The sequence below is a fragment of the Barbus barbus genome (genome assembly GCF_936440315.1).
Source record: "Barbus barbus genome assembly, chromosome: 46".
Lineage (NCBI taxonomy): Eukaryota > Metazoa > Chordata > Actinopteri > Cypriniformes > Cyprinidae > Barbus > Barbus barbus.
In genome coordinates this window covers 3,188,493-3,209,963 of record NC_136724.1, presented here as the reverse complement: position 1 = coordinate 3,209,963, position 21,471 = coordinate 3,188,493, and the positions used below count along the sequence as shown (strand labels likewise).

The 21,471-nt window shown below is 37.3% G+C and overlaps 1 protein-coding gene across 2 annotated transcripts in view; it reads left to right on the top strand.

The window, feature by feature from the left end:
- sugct (succinyl-CoA:glutarate-CoA transferase) overlaps nucleotides 1–21,218 on the top strand; it is a 108,640-nt gene extending 87,422 nt beyond the window's left edge. For both annotated transcript variants that reach the window (XM_079409618.1, XM_079409617.1), the window contains exons 13-14: nucleotides 3,713–3,776; nucleotides 19,660–21,218. In XM_079409618.1, the coding sequence (XP_079265744.1) occupies nucleotides 3,713–3,776; nucleotides 19,660–19,823 (228 nt within the window). In that variant the 3' untranslated portion in view covers nucleotides 19,824–21,218. The remainder of the gene's footprint in view (nucleotides 1–3,712; nucleotides 3,777–19,659) is intronic.
- Nucleotides 21,219–21,471: the final 253 nt, after the last annotated feature.

The window sequence follows — 21,471 nt, the reverse complement described above, 5'->3', positions numbered from 1 at the left end:
GGTCACCTTCATCAGTAGGGGACTGTGGAGACCCCCCTCTGTTCTCTCCTGAAAAAGAGTCATTCCATCAGATCCATTACTAAGCTTTTCCCTGGAAAACACATCATCATTATCCTGTTCCCTTCTTTTATGCTTCCCCCATTATCTCTCCTCTGTCCTCTATATATTAGCATTTTCGTTTCTTTCCAGTTGTAACACAGAGCCGTCTGTCAGTTGATTATTCCTGCCGCGCATCATCCAAGCGCCCCAGAAAATAGCTCTGCTGCCGTGCATCTACTCCACCTTTCCTTCCTTTGTTCGGCGATTTGCATTTCAAAGACAGATGGCGGATATGTTGGATGATGCACACACTGACTGAGCTAGTTGTGAATGTATGGCTTCATGGCCTGGAGCCCAATGATCCAGCTTGATTTAACCGTTTCCATATTACAGCTTGTGATGCAAAAAAAATATATAATAATCAAAGCCTTTCTCAGATCCCAGAATTGAGCCTTTTGTGATGAATATGATCAGACTGACTAAAGCATTATGCACACATCTTGGACTTTTACAGTGATTTTTGCCATCTGAGACTCTATTTGAGATTTGTTTTCAAAAGCAAAATTGGAAGTCTTGGATCGTTTTAGCATGCTCACAGACAGCCGATTATACATTGTGTCGTTTGACTGATTTCTGTCAGTTTCTGCAATGTTTTGCCCACATTGGAGCCAATGGACTCTCTCACACACACACACATACACACAAAATACCTGAATAGATTTCAGCTATTCCAGTTTGTTATATGAAGGTCACATTGAAACTTACTTTTCACTATCGTTTATTTTTTCAAATGCCATTACTTTAGAATTTACTACTTTACTATTGTTCTAGATTTTCAGTCCTGAACTGTAAAAATCCATCATAAAAATTTGCATAATTTTATTACATGATCATGGGTTTTTACGTTCTGAATTGTTTTATTTTTTTTCACATATTGCACTTTTCCCACAGTTTTGGCATTATTTCCAAAACGCCAAACAAGTTCGCCCGTTATAACTGTCTTTTATCATTATTTTGAAGTAAATAAATAATTTAACGGTGTGTATTGTTTTAGAATACATAAAATATTCATCTCTGAAAGAAAGAAAGAAAGAAAGAAAGAAAGAAAGAAAGAGAAAGAAAGAAAGAAAGAAAGAAAGAGAAAGAAAGAAAGAAAGAAAGAAAGAAAGAAAGAAAGAAAGAAAGAAAGAAAGAAAGAAATGACACTGAGGTGGGATTTTTCATGATTTTCACAAAAATGTAAAGATTACAATTCTCTTGTAATTCATGCAATATGGTACAATATCCATATTGCTAGTGAACAAAGAAAATAGTTGAGTGTAGTGTGTGTGTGTGTGTGTGTGTGTGTACTTGTTTACGCTACATTGTGGGGACCGAATGTCTCCACAAGGATAGTTAACCCTGAAATATTTGACATTGTGGGGACCGGCCTGCCCACGAGGGGAAAACAATGATTAAAAATAGGAAAAGATGTTTATCTGAAAGTGTAACAGTGCAAACAGGTTTTCTGTAAGGGGTAGGTTTAGGGTTAGGGTTTGGTTAGAGGATAGAAAATATTGTTTGGTCAGTATAAAAGTAATAGAAGTCTATGGAACGTCCCCACAATTCACAGAAACAAACGTGTGTGTGTGTGTGTGTGTGTGTGTGTGTTTTAAGACACACCGATCTTAGAGTTAAGTCTTATCCAGGATATACACAAAAAAAATCAAATCAAAGCAAGCATGAATGACCATTGACATCCTGTATTCTGTCATGAACTTAACCCAGGATCTCATTGCTGTCATATTGTACAATCTGATAAGAAAACAAGGTTGGGTTAAAAAAAGAGAGAGAGAGAGAAGGAGATTGGATGAATAGCTCTCTAATCAGAAGCCACATCCTTAACACTCACATTACCCATGATCGCATCATTCAGACGGCCCTAAGAGAGCCGGCATGCGCGCCACGCATCCAAACTGCCTCTAAATAAAGCATGACATCGTGCAGAGCTCCTATCTCACAAAATCTGGAACTTTCCCCAGAAGAGTCAGAAAAGTACACAGAGGGAAACATTGGGAAGGAGAACAGAAAAGAGTGAGCGAGAGAGAGCACAAGGGTGTCATCCACGTCTGGTGGTCTGGACATCATCTTACATAACTGTCTGGCTTCAGCTCAGTGACATGAGAACCTATAGCGCTAATGACACTAATGCACTCTGACAGACTACATAGAGCCCTGGACTCTGGTGGGACCGACGCCGGACTTTGAGTGGCGTTTGGAGTCTCATGAGCCAAACAGAACAACAAAAAGAGATGCCAACTCCAGCACTTCATCTGTTTTCATATACATTTCCTTTCATCTTTACCCACACACAATTTAGTGCATTAAAGGAATAGTCAGAAACTTCTGTCATCATGTGCTCAATCTTGCATCGTTCCAAACCTGTATGACTTTGTTTTTTTTCCATCGAGCACAAGACTGAAATTTGAGCATACCCTGGCAACTGTTTTTCATAATGAAAATGAAACTGGATGGATATTGTCAAACTGGAAACTGACATAAAAAAGCAACACAACATTATCCATATGACTTGTGTACTTTATTCAAAGTGTTCTGAAGTCATGCGCTTGTTTCAGATGATGGCGTTCGTTCACAGGACAGTGACTTTTGATTTTCTGGAAATAACGCCATTTTTGGTGATAACTTAAAAAAATACTTTGAGCACATTGTTTGAGTTTTATGTGCCATTTTTAGTCGTTTTTGAAGCTTGATAGCCCCAGTCACTATTTATAAAGTTTATAGTCAGAACAATTTCCAATGTTTGTGTCTATGATGTTCATAAGGCTGCATTTATTTAATTAAAATTGCAGTAATATTGTGAAATATGATTAATATTTAAATAGCTGTTTTATATTTTAAAATGTCATTTATTCTTGAAATGCAAAGCTGAATTTTCAGCATCATGTCACATGATCTTCAGAAATCATTCTAATATACTGATTTGCTGCTCAAGAAACATTTCTGATTATTATCAATGTTGAAAACAGATGTGCCGCTTCATATTTAATGCTTTTTTCAGGATTCTGTGATGAATAGAAAGTTCAAAACAACAGCAATTATTTGAAAAGTCTTTTGTAACGTAAGGCTTTTCTGTCACTTTTGATCAATTTAATGCATCCTTACCAAATAAAAGCATTTATTGTTTGAACAGTGGTGTAATTTTCATATTTAGGCGAACTTTAAAACTAAAACCATTAGGTCTGATGTAGGCCTTGATAATGGTCAAAACGTCATTTTAACCAATAAAGTTTTGATCTCTTCAAGAGTGAGTGCTGCACCTTTTCTAACGTAACAAAACTAAAATTACTGTAGTAGAAATGTATTTATGGCATATTGTTTAATGTAGTTATGGTGTATCACCAGGTTGAGAAACATGTTTGTATGAGCAATCAAAATGATGATCAACAATACATCAGTCCATCCGTAACAATCCCATTACCCTTCATAAATATTGAGCTGTGAACCTTGCTTTTCTTTGGTAAAATAAAATGTCTCTGTTGAAAAAGTCAAAGTTAATATGGCAAATTTGTGTGGTCTTTGAGAAGACAGTGAGTTAATAGCTTCAAGAAAAGGAGTGTAAAAACCTGGCATGAGTAATTGTCTCTGGCTCATGTTCTTTTGTCTCCATTCCCAGGTTGCTCACAATGGCCTTATTTTGGAAATGGACCACCCAACATCAGGAAGGATAGCAGTGCCAGGTTTGTATAGCATTTGCTGTTGGTGAAGTGCAAAATATTCTCTGAAGTCCCAATTTTGGTCACTTTTAAGCATGTATTCCAAGGTAAAACTGACACCTGCATATTAGAAACCAGGGTCAAAAATCTTAGGGTAAAAAATGCCACCAAGATGAACATAAATACCTCACAAATTCAAGATAAAGGGGCAGAAATTGACCCTGCATAATAAAACTAAATCTATTATGGCTTTCACAGCGAAAATGAAATGTGAAAAGTGTCATTTCACAGCATTTTGATCTGTGCACGCTGCATCAGATTGTTTTTTTACAGCGTTGAGCCTTATAACCAATCACACATTTCTGAATGCAATGGCCATTTAGAAGTGATTAAATTAGTCAGCACTGAAAACACCAGAGTTTTGTTGAGTGCGCACAAGAAATTAACTTCATGAGAGATTCATTTCGCAGCTTCGGTGATTATATCAGGAGTTTTTTTTATTATTATTTATAAATTATACAGTTTCAGTTTGTTGTTGTAACAGTTTAAATTATTCTGATTTATTGAAGTAGATGGTTAAATTTACCAATACAGTTAATAAGGTAACTATAAAAATTGCCCTGACAAATATATATAATTTTTTTTTAATTCCCTGGAAAATATTTCCTAGGGGCAAATACAGTATATCGCCCCTTAACGGAAAAGTTAATTTCTGACTCTTTCAGAAACACGTCCAGTTTCTGTAACCTTTCACCTAAAAATTTAGATTCTGTCATCATTACTCAAAATGTGTATTTTTCATTGGAACACAGAAGGAAACATTTTAGAAGAAACATTTTTCTATGTAAAAAAAATAAATTCTAATGAAATCTGTATGAAAATGAATGAATTACAGTAGTATACTGATGAATTGGATACAGTAATTTACTGTAAACAGTACAGTTTGCTACTGTAAATCTTAATTACAGTAACTTAAAAACCCTTTGAAATGTCTAACAGTGTAAAAGTGTGATTTTCATTTTTGGGTGAACTCTTCCTTTAACCTTTGTACACTTGAACTTTCTTTTGCTTTTCTATGCTATCTTTCCAAAAATCACCCATGCACTTAATCTCATCGTCTAGACCCTTGGACTTTGAAGAGTTCTACATCCCTTTGTGACTCTCTTGTATCGAACAATGGAGAATCATTTGTTTTGATGCTTTGTTTTGACTTGTCTTTGTCCGTTCAATGAAATAAAAGTTTCTCCATTGACATGAGTCACCCCATGCTCTTTCATTCTCCGGCGTTAGAGTCCCTGAGAGACGCTTTCTGAACTCGTCCTTTCGTTTGATCGTCCGCATATGCGAAACAAGCGATCATTGATCCCCAAAACAGACTGGGCTGCTGAGCGTTTTGCCCCTAGAAAAGAATGTAGAGCTGAAAGGCAACATTTTAGAAAGGTTAAATGCAGATGTTGGCTCTTGTTAAGACAACGTACAGTAATTTTTCTCTCAGCGACTCTGTTTTGGTGCTGCTTCAAATGTCAGACCCTGATGGACTCGCTCCAGACAGGTGGTTTTGCTAACAGTGAATTTAGTTGCGGTTTGCAGCTCTGTAAACACACAAATACACGCCACTTATGCGTACGACCCCTGCTGATGATCTATGCTTCGTCCCTTCAGTGACTAAATGGCAAACACTGGCAGAATGGACCGCTAATGGTTTTGTCATGGCTAGTTGGTTAAACCTTACAAAGAGTCTGTTTACTTCCTTTTAGGAACACCACAGCGAAGAGCCATCCTCACCTTCCGCGATTTGATCTTTTCTGGATGCATCAAAAATGCAGTTCAAGTTGCGCTCCAACGAATTCTGCATGTTTCCACAACCACAAAACAAATGCATTCTGCGTCAACTGTCCCTGGAATGATACGCGGGATAATCAGGCGGGTCCTTTGATGGCTACGAACGGTTGTTTACCAGTTCATTGTTTGCACGTTTGTTGTCTCCATCCGAGCCAAATCAAGGATGATTGTGAAGAATTTCTCCCAAAAAAAGGGCAGAAACCACAACAAACACCTTTTTCCATTCCGCATTCCTCGCCCCTGACCCGTAAATTTACTACAACACCACAACGCACACTCGAGGCCTCTAATCTTCCACTTCTGTTATCATGAGATCCCTGTCTGTCCATGTTTTCTGTCTGTTTTCTCATTGGCAGCTGCACATGTGGAGCATTTCCAGCCTTTGGTGACTCTGTCATGTTATCTAACGTGTTGCAGTAAATGTTTCTGAGCTCAGCGGTTGGTACCTTGCTATTTATTCCCTCTAAAGCACAACATTGTTCTTCTCGTCTAATGTGCAGAACCAAAAATGGAGTCTTGAATAACATAGGCGCGAAATTGGCCATTAGCTGCCGTCGACTGTAAGCAAGGATTATGTAATGGATGTCAGAGATGCATCGCAGTTGAATAAGCCCAAAATGGCTTGATGAAACAATCAGAGAGCAACAAGTGTTATCGGATTACATAATCGACAAATTACTAACGACCACAGAATAACGATAATAGAGTCGCAGGCATTCCTTTGTGGGTGAAACTACAGGAATGCATGTTAAGAAACATTGTCCGGCTTTTTTTTTAAGTCACCAGAGAGCGAGCACAAAATGGGCTCAGAGGATGTTTTTGTCCCGCTGATTGCGAGAAGCTGCCTCATTAGCGATTGTGCAGGACAGTGTATTGTGAGGCACTTCCCAAAATAAACCCCTTTATTTAAACCAAAGGCCCTTGGCAGAAGCTTCTTGTTAGCGGAGTTTGCGGCTCTCTGTGATGCTGCAAATCTGACCGGTTAAGGTGAACATTTGATGATGTGGGAAAGGTAAGAGAGAAGCATGTATTTGTGCATATGTAGAATAATTAGAGCATGAACCAGTAAATCAGTGTAGTATTGCAGCAGACTTCCTTCCCACAAAAAAAGGAATCAGCAGGAATATGTAAACATCCTTAAAGATGAGTTTAATTCAGAAGCATTGTATAAGACACACTTAGATGGTGATATATTCTCATTTATTTTAATATATGAGACAATTAATGAATATATTAAGGAAGTTTAGATAATGAAACAAATCCTCTTATGTCCAACCCACGTTTACACACATCCTTAGGGAATCTGAGTATATACATTTACTAATTTAATTTAAAGGAACAGTTTGAATGAAATAAATTTAAGTAACATTATATAAATAACAATTTCAAATATATATATATGTATATATATATTTTTTTTACAGGGAACCTCAAAAAAAAAACACACACAAAAACCACCATAGAATTATAATAAAAGTGGTCTCTATCTCTGTTGTACTATATTGCTGGTCATCTTGAGTCATACAGTAGTAAACATTTATTTTTGCAGAGTTTTTTCAAACTTTGTGATTGTAGTTATTGTTGTTGTTGTCGTTCTTTGTGCGAATGGGCCCTTGTTGTATGACCTAGAGCTGTGTAACAAAGTTCAACACAAAATTAATAGCATATGGGTTTGGATTGACATAGTGAGTAAAGGATGTCCAAAAAGAACAACTAATTTGATTTCAGAAATCTTCAGCAGTTTTAGCTATAATAGCAGTAAGCAAGTTTTACAAATAATGATTAGGATTCATGACCAATTAAAGTTAACCATCTGTAATTCTATTATCAGGGTAATTGCTCTTATAGTTGTTGACGTGTAGTTTTATAGCGCTGTTCGGTGAAACGGCCCATGCTGTAGGGTTTTCTCGCTGCTGCTGCTGCTGGGAGTTGTTCTTTTCCTGACATTAGCAGGTTTGATGTGTTCCATAATAACACACAGATTTTTACCATCTTATGTAATTGTCCATGTATTCTGCAAGAACACGTAAATGCTGGTGCACATTATGTGCTCTTCAGCTGTCAAACCCAGAGAACGATACGCCAGCTCCAAGCTCTACATCTCAACTTTCTGAAGTGTGAAGACACGGCGTGTGCTCTGATGTAGTGAGACTCCTCTGAATCACACAGTTCTGTTTTTTGATGTTTCTGTATATAGTGATGATCGCTGGTCAGAAATGTGCAATGCATCACTCTAAAGTCTGGCTTAAGCTAAAGGAGAAACAGAAAAAGTCTTGTCCAGGGCTTTGGTCGGTTATCACGTTCAGACTGCATTATCTGGTAATGTGGGGTGTTTACAGCTCAAATCTTAAACCTCGCAGTCTGCTTGCAGATCCACCCCAGTGTTATCACACGTTTGATATTTAGCATTTTAAATTGGGATGTTGGGGGCAATGAATTACAAATAACAATCAGATTACTACGTTACATTATCAGAATACTTTTTTCAAGTAACTAAAGTAACGCATTACTTTTAAATTTACAAGAAAATTATGCTTTTTAAATAAGTAGTGCCAGTGCCGTTAGTAGTGCAAGAAATCAGGAGTGAAGTGCAGAGGCAGAGACACTTCAGCCTGATGAATATTCATTTCACACTTGGTGTAAAAGGGCCTTTAGAGTTGCCAAATATATATATATTTTTTAAAATGAATAAGCAAGCACAGCTCAGGTGATAAAAATTGAAATATTATGCATTACTTTCCATAAAAAGTAACTTAAGTAATGCAATTAATGTAAATTAAGTAATGCAATCAAATAACTGAACAAAAACATAGGAGCTTAAGAAAAATGCTAATTTTAGAAGAAATTTTAAGATGGCACTTAGAGGCTTTTGCATCTGAACTCTTCATATATATATAAATCAACACCTGAAAGCAAGGCTATAATCATGTATGTGCCCTACAGTCATTTCCACATAGCTGTGCTGTTCTGTGCATTGAGGTCGGTTGGTTTGTTTTGAACTGATAAGATGTGAACTTTAGATGATTTGTCAAGCCCTGGTGCCTGTCATCTGTAACCTTATTGAAACATATACAACACACTTCAGAGAGCTGAACACCCCCGTCCTCCATCTCAGAGCCAGGCCCGGATGAACGAATGCAGTCCTGAGGGAAATCTTACGAATGAGAAGGTACGGACATGAGATGGTGGGAAAGGCTGTAGGGGAAGTGCATCTCCTCTGACGTAACATTCCCAAACGCCCTCACCGTTCTCCTCTGGTCTGTGCTGAAACTTCATATGAATTGACAGGTGAAGTTTTTATCCAGAAAGGCTCTGCTTGTCATTGTGCTTCATGTTCTTGTCAGCTATTCAACTTTTTGTGATGCTGCAATTTATGGGACGAGTTTTTTCAGTTGAAGCCTAATTTATGGAAGCCAGTTTCTGCCACAAAACAATCAGCAGCAAAAAAAAGCAATTCAATTTTTAATTGCAACAATTGCGGCAAAGTAAAAGTTGGTGGTTTTTCCCTGCAGAATTGGATTTATAATTCACAATTCTGAGAAAAGAAGTCAGTATTGTGAGATTTGAACTCGCAATTGCAAGGAAAATCAGAATTGCAAGAAAAAAATCAGAATTGTAAGAAAAGTCAGAATTGCGAGAGATAAATTCGCAATTGCAAGAAAAGTAAAATTTATAAGAAAAAAGTCAGAATTGTGAGAATTAAACTCGCAATTGCAAGGAAAAGTAAGAATTGCAAGAAAAAAAATAGAATTGTAAGAAAACAGTCAGAAGTGCGAGAGATAAACTTGCACTTGTCAACATTGCAAGAAAAAAGTCAATTATGAGGAAAAAAAAGGTCAAAATCTCGAGATATAAACTCACAACTGCAAGGAAAAATCTGAATTGTGAGAAAAAAGTCAGAATTACGAGAAAAAAGGACAATTTCTAGATTTAAATGCGCAATTGCGAGAAAAAAAAGTCAGAATTACGAGAAAAAAGGACAGAATTTCTAGATTTAAACGCGCAATTGCGAGAAAAAAAGTCAGAATTACGAGAAAAAAGGACAGAATTTCTAGATTTAAACGCGCAATTGCGAGAAAAAAAGTCAGAATTACGAGATATAAACAAAACATGCTTCCATACAAATCAAAGTTTACCCAAGTTGTTTGTGTTACTGCTGCATAAAATTCCAAATGATTTATCAATATGTAAATCATGTTTCGTAAGTCACATTATAAAAATAAAAAAAAGTTGATGGAAAATGTACCTCTGCCCTAGTATTGATATTCAAATCTCTACACCTGTACTCGCATACAGTAAATGCATGTGTATCCATAAAAAATGATTCATTTTTTTAAACATGAAAGCAATCAATTTTTGCATTTAGTGCAGCTTTACATACGTTCATTGCTCTTCCGCACATTTAGAACACATGGACGGACTCTTCTGAGAGAAAATCAAGAAGTAAACACCGTTTTCGGACACAAAGTCTTCAAGACAAGATGACTGGTAGATCAGTAAAGCTGCAGCTCCTGAAAATGATCCTTTTCACATCAAAGATGTGTTTTAGTTGTCTCTGGGGCCAGAGTTTGTGTGAATGAGAGCGTTTATGTTCACAGTCTGTCAGATCCCCTCACAACACAGAGCTGCTTTGACGTCACCCTGAGCCAGCTATCTGGGGTTGTTAGCACTGATATTGCCGTAATGCCCCCTGTAGATTTAGCTAAGTATGCACTGCAAACATGTACTGTGATGCAGCAGAGACCGCTCTCAAATCAGAAGCCTTCGTATTTCTTTTCCTTCGGGCTGTTTTCGTTTTGTTGGAGCATTTAGGTCACCTTCAGCTTCTCAAAGGGAATTTGTTTGTCATGTGGCAAGGTCTCAAAGGTTTGATGTTTTGATGATTTTCGCTTTCTCTGGGCTGTTTTATGGGACAAGATGATGTCGTCACACACATATGGAATATTTTCCTATATTAAAAGAAATGTGCACATTATGGCTCTTTGAGAGCATGTGTGGCAATGTCAGTGAACACAAAAGTAACAATAAAATACAGATTAATGACATAATAGTCCAGTAATAATAATAAGAAATGTGTGGCCCTTAAGTTCTTATACATTTACTCCTTGCATTCTTATATTTGAAAAACCTATATAGTTTTGAAGGATGTTGACATTTTCTTTAAAATTTTCTTTATGCCTTAAATGTGTGTGACTGTACATGTTTTAATGGTTAAGTGAAATATTTTAAATTAATCATTCAAAAATGTTCACTTTTGGGGGAGTCACACCACCCACACACAGCCTGAACTTATAATATATATATATTTTTTTTTAGTGAAATGAAAGTTATTTGCACCACATTAATTTTGTGAAAAAATGGGGGGGGGGGGGGGGGGGGGTAATTCAATTTTTATATGTTTTTCAAGGATAGTTTTTCTTTTAATACATTTTGTAATCATTATTATTGTTGTTTTAATTATGACATCAGGACAGTTATCTATTATAATTGGACTTTATAATCTCAAAATATTATCGGAATTAATTTTAATGTAAAAATTAAAAACATGCTTATCAGCGATGTATTCTTATCACATTTATGTATCTTTAAAATAATAGATAAAAGGAGCATCATGTCATTGACCAATACACAAAGTTTCTAAGGTAGCCACAAGATGTTACTTAAAAGAGAAACAGTTTTTTTGCTCAGTAAATATGAGCTTCTCATTTCTGATGCCCTAATAGACTTCCATTGTAAATGCGCTGCTCCAAGCACTTGGAGATGAATTTATATTTTGGGTTTTGGACATTAAGCCACAAATAGAGCTTCACGTGTACTGAACCTGAAACATTTCTTTATAACACAGCAGGGCTTAGCCTGTCTTCCTGTGCCAGTTTTGTAGTTTTATGTCGGAAATGAGTTTTGGCCTATGGTTTTGTGTTTCCCTGGATGTGGACAGTGAGGGGGCTCATAATGTTATTTACCACTGTTTGATTGGCCATATTCTCTTTTTAATACACACAAAAGTCTTCACATACTAACCAAGCCAGAATGAATAAAAGTTTATTTCTGCCTTTAAAAAAAAAAAAGAATCAGCTGTAACTCACTGTTTCCAGAGATCTTCACCATCTCCGTCTCTTTGCTGTCTCAGTCTACAAAGGCAGCACCTCGTACATTATTTTATTTATATATGAGTAGGAGCACTTGCCAGCTAGTCTGAATTCCTTGCTCTTTTTGCTCATGCCATAATCTAATGAGGTTTCCCATTCTTATGTATGTTTCACATTCTCCTTTTATCCAACACCGCTTCAATTTTTTCTTCTTCAGTCGTCATCTCTCTCCCTCGCCCATTAAAGATGCAGTGAGTAGTTAAAAAGAAGCTGAGAGGTTTAATAAAAGGACTGCTACTTGTTGCGTGGGCTCAAAGCACCTGAGATGAAGATGTTCATCTCCGCTTGACAGCTCGAGCCTGCCATTCCGGGACGCAAGAGAATTCACGCTGAATCTCACCCACTCTTTTTCTGTATCTCTCTCTCTCTCTCCATCTCAAACTAGAAACAGAGCAGGGGAAGAGAGATAAATGTGGATGTTTCCATGTTAGAGAAAGCTGTTTAAGTTGGTATTACATGGTTTTCATAAACATTTGGATGTATTGGATTGTTTACGGGTCACTTGCGTGCTTGTTTGCGTTGTAATTATATAATCGATATTTAACATCTTGGATACGGATTCAGAGATGAAAGAAGTGTTTAACAATGCTTTTTAGCTTAGGTTTTATAAGTAGTGCTGCCAAAGGTGCATCCGAATACTTCCCTACTATATGTCCGAGTATGTCCAATTTTATAGTATAAAAAGAAAAATACCTTTACTACTTCCGGCGTGATTCTGAAATCGCATCTGAAGGACACTTTGCTATCCCATGAGGCCAAAGGAGGGATTTGTGAATGGCAGTGGCAATGTAACTGATGCTAAATCACATGACAGTGACATTATTACAGACGTAATGCATGTGGATTACATTAAAGGAACAGTTGCTCAAAATTTACTCGCACTCAGCCATCCAAAATGTAGATGAGTTTGTTACTTTATTAAAAATGTAATATTACATCACTTGCTCACCAATGAATCTTCGGTAGTGAATGGGTGCCGTCAGAATGAGAGTCCAAACAGCTGATAAAAACAATAATCCACAAGTAATCCACACTACTCCAGTCCATCAATTAGTCTTGAGAAACCAAAAGCTGCACGTTTTTAAGCCATTGTTTTCAGCTAAAATATGAGTCTAATCCATAAGAGCGCTTCCTCCAGTGAAGAATTCTCTCCACTGTTGTCAACTTACATCAAAATCAGCCAACATATTTGCTTAGAACTGTTTTGCACTGTTTTAACTTTTAAACGGTGCTTGATTTCTCTCCTGATTCAGACCAGATGACTTTTTCACTGGAGAAAGCATTATTAATGAGAGAGGACTTGTATTTTACCTAGAAGCAATGGTTTGAAGATAAAAACATCTTAATGATGGATTTGTTTTTTGCAAACACGCAGCTTTTAGCTTCACAAGATGTTAACTGATGGACTGGAGTGGTGTGGATTATTGTGATGTTCTGACTGCACACATTCACTGCAGAGGATCCACTGGTGAGCAACACCTTCAGGCTATCCAAAATGTAGATGAGTTTGAATAAATATTCTGCAGGTTTTCAATTTTGGGTGAACTATGCTTTTAACTATGGTTTAACATATAAATAAGGTCAACAAGAGCATAAATGTAGTCATGACATAAGTGCTGCGTGACTAACAATGGCCTTGGTTTCTATTTTCACAATGCAACTGAATCTTTTGTCTTAGTGTCTAATTTAAATGCTTACATTCAAGCAGGTACACTTAGATAACTGTTCATGTGTAATAGTCCTAGTTCTGCCTGTTGAAATCCCATCACTCTTTTACAATACTCAGGATAAATGATCTGTACTCTTTCTCAAGTCCCCACTGCGGTTGAGACCTGTTTCTCTTCACTTCACTCAGCGCTGTAGATCTCCACCGGGAAATTTGCTTTATTCTCTTTCCTTCTCTTCCTCTGGTTTTGTCAGCCAGGCAGAACCGGAGATGCTCTTCACATACACACTGCATACAGAGAGTATGCAAGTTCAAGTTTATTTGTATAGCGCTTTTTACAATACAAATCGTTGCAAAGCAGGAAATTAAGTTTCACAATATATTTATATATTGCAGAAACTTAATATATTTAACTTATGGCAAAATGTGGTAATTCTGTATGTTGTCTGAGCGTTGGCATCCTCTGAGGTCTTCTGAGGGGTTGGCATTATCTTTTCTCAGGTGTTCGGTCATCTCAGATCATTTAAGGGTTGGATCCAGACTGAAGCTTCTGTAATTCCTAGTTACCATGGGATGTTAATCAACAGAGAAACAAATAGAGACATAATTAGTGTAGCTGCTGTTCTATCTAAGCAAAAATGATTTGTTCAATCCAAGCTAAAGAATAATAATAATGTACATTTGATCAGATATAACTGCAGTACAAGATTATAAGATGCATTATGTGAATGCTTGGCTAAAGAGATGTGTCTTTAATCTAGATTTAAACAGAGAGAGTGTGTCTGAACCCTGAACGTTATCAGGAAGGCTATTCCAGAGTTTGGGAGCCAAATGTGAAAAAGCTCTACCTCCTTTAGTGGACTTTGCTATTCTAGGTACTACCAAAAGTCCAGAGTTTTGCGACCTTAGGGAGCGGGTTGGATTGTAGCGTGGTAGAAGACGAGTTAGGTTCACTAAAAATGAAAATTATCGCCCACCCTTAGGTCATCCAAGATGCAGATGAGTTTGTTTCTTCATCAGAAAGGATTTGGTGAAATTTAGCATTACATTACTTGCTCAACCAATGTATCCTCTTCAGTGAATGGGTGCCGTCAGAATGGTGTGGATTATTGTGATGTTTTTAATCAGCTGTTTGGATTCTCATTCTGATGGCACCCATTCACTGAAGACTGCTTGAGCAAATGATGTAATGCTAAATTTCTCCAAATCATTTTGGATGGCCTAAGGGAGAATACATTTTAAGCAGCGTTTTAGGTGACCTATTTCTTTAATCATTGTAAAACATGGCATCTTGTGCTTTTCTCTTTAATGAAATGACTCTAATTTGAGTAGAAGCCATTTTTTTAATATATAACATTTATGTACAAAAATAATCATGCATTATAATTATGCACTTGCTAAGGTAGTTTTAGTTTGTTAGCATGGTATAATGAATATTATTACAATTTAAAATAACTGAATTAATTATACAATGTAATTTACTATAGCATATAATAACTTGCTGTCACTTTTGAACAATTCAATGCATCCTTGCTGAATAAAATTTAAATTTATGAAAAAAACTCACTGACCCAAAACTATAACTATAATAGGCCTATATTTACCTTTAACATTACATTTTAAAAGCTTATTTTTATATTTATTTGGCTTTTTATAAAGCATTCGTTGAGATGCCAAAGATAGGTTTTCACAAGGAGGACACTAAAGTTAAACTAATAAACATTTTGCCCACTAAGTTCATTAGCCTATCTGTGGTCTGTTTACAGTTGCTAAGCAACTTGCCACATTAATTTAGAATTAATTTGATCTGTTTGGTCACAGGCGTGTGCATGTCGGCTTGTGATTTGAAATGTGGCACAGATTTCACAGCCGGAACTATCTGTGTCATGCATTTCCGTATATATGTCAGATAAAGTGGTGTAGATCAGATATAGATTAGTGTAACTAATCTGAACCAGGCAGAACTATCTAGTTTTAACAGGTCTTTCTTGAAGCAAGGAAACTATTATCTGCGAGGGAATGGAGAGGTGACCACGACAACATATTGCCGCTGATATTTACTCTAGCGTGGGGGAATCTTCATGGAAATACCGGAAAACGAAGTTCAATCTTTTTTCAGTCAGGAAGGAAAGTGCGCTTTATGGTTGGATGATGATATTTACATGCAATCAGAGGCCCACATGATGCATGCATGCATATCGCTCGGAAAATGTCAGGAGCAATTTAGATCAGCAGCACAATTGTATATTTAGCATGTCAGTATGGTTCACCGTAATCTTTCAATCCCGTCTCCCATGAGAGACTGCGAGAGAATCGGAGCTGACAAACATCTCACTTCAGCGCTGCACTGATGTTCACAACTAACTTATTTTAAGCTTTTCCAGCACAAATGTATGCCATGATGTTTATGTGCTTCACAGATTAAGGAAAAGGGATTCAGTAGTAAAAAAAATGTGCTTGCTGATATAGTTGTTTCTTTCAAAATGCATCCTAAAAATGCTGAATGCAGTTGCATGGAAACTTTATGGTTAAGCACCAGTGAGAATTGAATTGACAAAAGGCTTTTGGATTCCAAATCAGTTCCTTATTTTGAATTGAGTGAGCAAACAGAATTGCAATTTGAATTGAATTGTTCAATGGAAAACTGTAACTTCTGTCTTTTTAAAGCTGGATTGACTTTATTGGTCAAAGATGACCATTACTTTTGCTTACCAGGGCTACATTTATTTGATCAAAATTCTGTAAAAAAAAAAAAAAAAATATCATGAAATATTCAAATTCAAAATAAGTTTTCTATTTGAATTTTGAATTTTAAAATATAATTTATTTCTGTGATCAAAGCTGTATTTTCAGCATCATTGCTCCAGTCTTCAGTGTCACATGATCCTTCAGGAATCATTCTAATATGCTGATTTACTCAAGAAACATTTCTGATTGTTATCAGTGTTGAAAACAGTTGTGCTGCTTCATATCTTTGTGGAACGATTCTTTGAAGTTCAAAAGATCAGCGTTTATTTGAAATACAAATCTTTTACAAAACATTATAAATGACTTTACTATCATAAACAGAACACTTTATTTCCCACAGTGCATTACCCGAATTGAATTTCTTCCTCTTTTCTAACTTTCTTCAACTTCTTGTATCGTGTGACCAATTCAATTTGAATTCACGCTCATGATTTAAAAGGGAACCCTCGGATATGTAACGATCTTGCACACAGTACATTTCTTCATTGGTGCCACTTTATAACAACATTTAATTTAAATTAACAACTTGATTACACTAATCTAGTCTAATTTAATGCTGAACAGATTAAAGAGCTTGTCTGAAGAGCCCAGATTCACCGTTTCCTGTGACGTCTCTGTAATTGAGGTGTGGGTGATTATTTTTTGACCCTATGTTTCTGTAAGTTTAGGTCCAGAGTCTTGCGTCTAGTCATCCGGTCATACTTCTGACGGTGCAGAGCGAGAATGGATGAAGTTCAGAATGGGAGAAGAGAACACAGCAGACTTTGTTGCGGTAGAGCGAGAGGAAAACCTTGGACCGTGCCTGCGGAGGAGAAGCAGATGTGGGAGCAAGAGGCAATTATGAGCCTGCGGCTAGTCGATCAGAAGCGAGGGAGGGGGAGATAGAGGATGTGGTTAAGGCATTGGTTCTAACTGCTGAGGCTGCGAAACCACACACACGCACACAATCATGTTTGAGATCTGTTGTTCCCTCCTTTTTTGGATGTTTCTTTTATTTAAATGGCCCTTTGACTCTCATCTTCGTGTTGGCGCATTTCCTGTGTGGAGTTCTCTCTGCATCTGTCTGGAATCTCTTATCTTAATTAATGTAAAAAGTCGCCAGTACCTGTCTGCATAGTTCGTTTTGTGATCATTTGGGTCCATTTTGTGGATCATCATCTCACTGAACCAACAGAGGAAGGCAGTGCATGGCAAAGGAACACATTAGATCTCGATCTGTATCATTTCAGTTATTTAGATAGGAATGAGATGAGAAAAAATTGAGACTTTTTTTTTTTTTAAGCTTCCTTTTTAAGCTTAGATATTTCTCCTGAGAAACTGTTACTTGGTTTAGATTGCATTATGATCCTAAATAGTTTAACCAAAAATACCCTCACCCTCAGGTTATCCAATATGTAGATGAGTTTGTTTCTTCATGGGAGCAGATTTGGAGAAATTTAGCATAACACACTTGCTCACCAGTGAATGGGTGCCGTCAGAATGAAAGTCCATCAAACCAATGCTTCTGAGTCCATAGTCCATAGCAATGGTTTCTCCAGTGAAAAAGTGCATCTCCTGTTGTCCTCTCACATCAAAATCTGCCCACATATCTGTTTAGAGCTGTTTTGGCTTGTAAACGGTGCTTGCATATTTCTCTCCTGATTCAGAACTTTTTCACTGGTGAAAGCAATATTATTGATAGAGGACTTGAATTTTAACCAGAAGCAGTGATGTTTTTATCAGCTGTTTTGGACACTCATTCTGACGGCACCCATTCACTGGTGAGCAAGTGTGTTATGCTAAATTTCTCCAAATCTGTTCCAAAATGTTTTTGAACATTTTGGAGTATTAAAATAATACATGGGGATTAAAAAATGAGCTTCCATAAAAGCAGAAGCGCAATTTTCAAGCAAAAGTTACACAGAAAGACGTTAATTGAGTTTTCAGTTGTAAAGCAATAGATATACTGTTGAAAATGAAGACAACAATATTTGGACACTTGGTAGTTACTCAGCTAGGACATCTGAGTAAACGTGAGGAGAACTGACTTAATACATCCACTAAAAATCAACACCAGTTGACCAAAACTAAAACTGACTTTGAAAAGCAAAGTTTGTTCATTCATCACGTTTGCAGTTGATTTATAATGTCATGCATGAAGTATTAAGTGTCTTTAGTGTCCAAATACATAGTATTAGGCTCATGATATCTAGGACTGACACTGCAGAAATGACTCTTTTACGACAGGCTCATCTTTGTCACATCAGAAGCAATCTGAATTAAAGAGAACATATGGAAATGATTATGTACTGTATAGCCTGAATCTAAATAGAAAGTCAATGTTTTTGTGCTGTCACTTGGGCTTCGGTAGCCCACGTTCCCCTTCCAGTCTGTGATCTGCTGCATGTCTTGTTTTAGTCCGTTTGGAGAATGACACAAAGTGCTATTAATTACAAACGACAGGCCTCGTCTCTGGTCCACACGCACCATCTCTGTTTTGAAAACCGCACGTCTTTTGTGCGAGGCCCCTGAAAACATTTGAAAAAGCGCTGGATGTTGGAGGTTAAGCAATCAAGACACATTTATGGGATGCGTTTGGCTCCGGCACTCATGAGAATGTGACCTGTAGCTGCGTAGGAGACGGCACTCATTCAAAGCAATAAGGAAGAAATGTGTGGAGTATGTAGGTGTGTGTCACTTATTCATGAATGCCAGTTGTCTCTTTCCTTTTTCGTGGAACAAGAGTTGGTTAAATCGTAGAATGGTGGGGGGAAGACAAACAATTAGTTTCAGGAAAATTAACATTTTTGGAAGAAAGGAGATGTACGAAAAGGGAAGCACATGCTAATACTGCCTAATGACAGCAATATCTGAGTTTTGAGGAAGTGACTCACCCAGATGACCTACTCATCCATTTTGACATCATCTTTCTGTAAATGTCACATTTGGATAACGTAGGCTGTGTTTATATTCCAAGATTGTAAGTCTGTTACTTTATGGACTTTCCTGCAGGTTTGACGTTTATGAGTAAATGTAACTGGACGTAGCCATTTCTTCTAATGCCCCTCCTACACTTTGTTTAAAATGCATTGTAAATGTTTTGTATTTTGACTAACATACTGTTTAAATTGGGCCTAAATTAGGTATGTTCTGCCACGTTCAAGCTCTGTTTAGTGACTTAACACACTTAATTTAGGTATGATTCATCGTTCTCTTCCATTCTTGGGGACCATTATAGGGTTTTTTGCCATCAGAAAGTTTGAGAACCCTTGGCATAGGTGACATGATATGTTTCTTTATGTTTTTGCACTATATACTAACATAAGGTTTTACCATTGGTTATCGTGTGTTTGTTGTTTGGGTGGTTCTGGGAGTCACCTATTATTTCAGCTTTGGGTCTTTGATTCTGAATTCCAGTTCAACTCTTCACTGTTTGCCTGCACTCTATCAGATAACAGTAACATTTAAAGCACGCTTACTACAAAATAACAATTATTTGACTTCATTTATTGTTTCCACGCAGGTCCTGCTGTGCGCTTCAGTAGTTTTGAGTCCAGCAATCCGATGCCGCCACCTGTGATTGGCCAGCACACGGTCCAGGTTCTCAGAGACACGCTGGGCTACAGCGATGATGCCATAAACCAACTGCTAGCTTCTCGAACCGTCACTCAGAACAAGGTGCAGTGAGAGACACTGCAGTGCAAACAGTCCTGCAGTGACTGGACAGGAAAGGAAAAATACTGCCTTCCTTCTTGGCACAGTGGTGATAATGTTGTGATTAAACAGGAAACTATGAATGTAAAAATAATGACATAATTACACATTCACACGTAAGAATGTGCACTGCTGAATGAGTTCAGGCTTCAAATGATCAATAATGTGCAGAGACTTTATTCACATCCAGATTTAGATCCGTACTGCCTGTTCCATAATTCACTCCAAAATCAAAAGTAAAACAAATTGTGCAATATTATTGTATAAATATGTTTGTTTAAAATGAAGCCTATTTTTAGAACCATTTTCTTTTTGCATTGTGATACCATTTTGATTTCATCACCACCATCCAATTCTTACGGAGCCCCTAAAGGGACATGGTGGTGGAAAAAAAATATTTTTCAATTTTTTTGCAGTCTCTCGCAAAATTTTCCTTTGCCTCAAGAAACTTGCCTTGATATTTGCCTTAGATTTGAACACACTACACTGTGAACGTACAGATCTGTATGAACCACTGCAAGCTGTAAAGTAAAGAGGAAGTGTGTGTCCCAATTTAACTGGTTTTGCGAGAGAATGCAAAAGTTTTGCGAGGAAACGTTTCTCGTGGCGATGCAAAAGTTTTGCAAGAGAACGTGTAACAGACATAGGCAAGTTAAGTGCTGGTGCGTGTAAACCTCACTCCCCGATCTCAAAAATGAGGCGCTCTGGCGACTGACACTAGAGGCCGTGGCCTTTAGCCTCCTTGTTAGAGCGCCTACCTCCCGCGCCGGAGACCGTGGTTCGAATCCTGCTCGGAGTGGGTGGAGTAGAACCGGTTACATTGGTGCCGTGATCCGGACGGGAGTGAGGTTTAGGGGGGTGAGTGTAACAGACGTAGGCAAGTAAGTGCTGGTGCGTGTAAACCTCACTCCCCTCACTCCCCTGATCTCAAAAATGAGGCGCTCTGGCGACTGACGCTAGAGGCCGTGACCCTTAGCCTCCTCGTTAGAGCGCCCGCCTCCCGCGCCGGAGACCGCGGTTCGAATCCTGCTCGGAGCGGGTGGAGTAGAACCGGTTACAAACGCAAAAAATTTGAAAAATAAATTTTTCCTGAATTCTTTCCACCACTATATCCCTGTAGGGGCTCCTGTACTACTAAACAGTTGTAAGCATATATCATGATAAGTGTTTGTAAAATAATGCAAAAGTCTCAGTTGTGTATAAAATGTAGTTATGCACATTTTTTATCATGAGCAAAAATTTCTCAATTTTGTTTTATTTAATAAGTTTTATTATTTATGTTTCTTTTTTTTTGGGGGGGGGGGGGGGGGGGCTTTAATTGTGAGATTCACCCATACCGCTATAATAATAAATAAACGATTGATTGATAACCACTGTAATAATTAATAGGCAGCCTTTTCAAGTACTTGGCACAAGCAATATAAAAATAAGCTCTAATTAAAACAAAAAGTTTGAGATGATTTTATGAAATGGTACCATCCAATCTGATAAAGTAATTTTAACATTCTATAAGATAAATACTGTTCATTACAAAATGTAAGGTAAATAATCTCATAAATACAAAGTAAGTTCTTATACAATACAAAGTTGGTATCACCTCTTTATTGTCATAAATAATGTT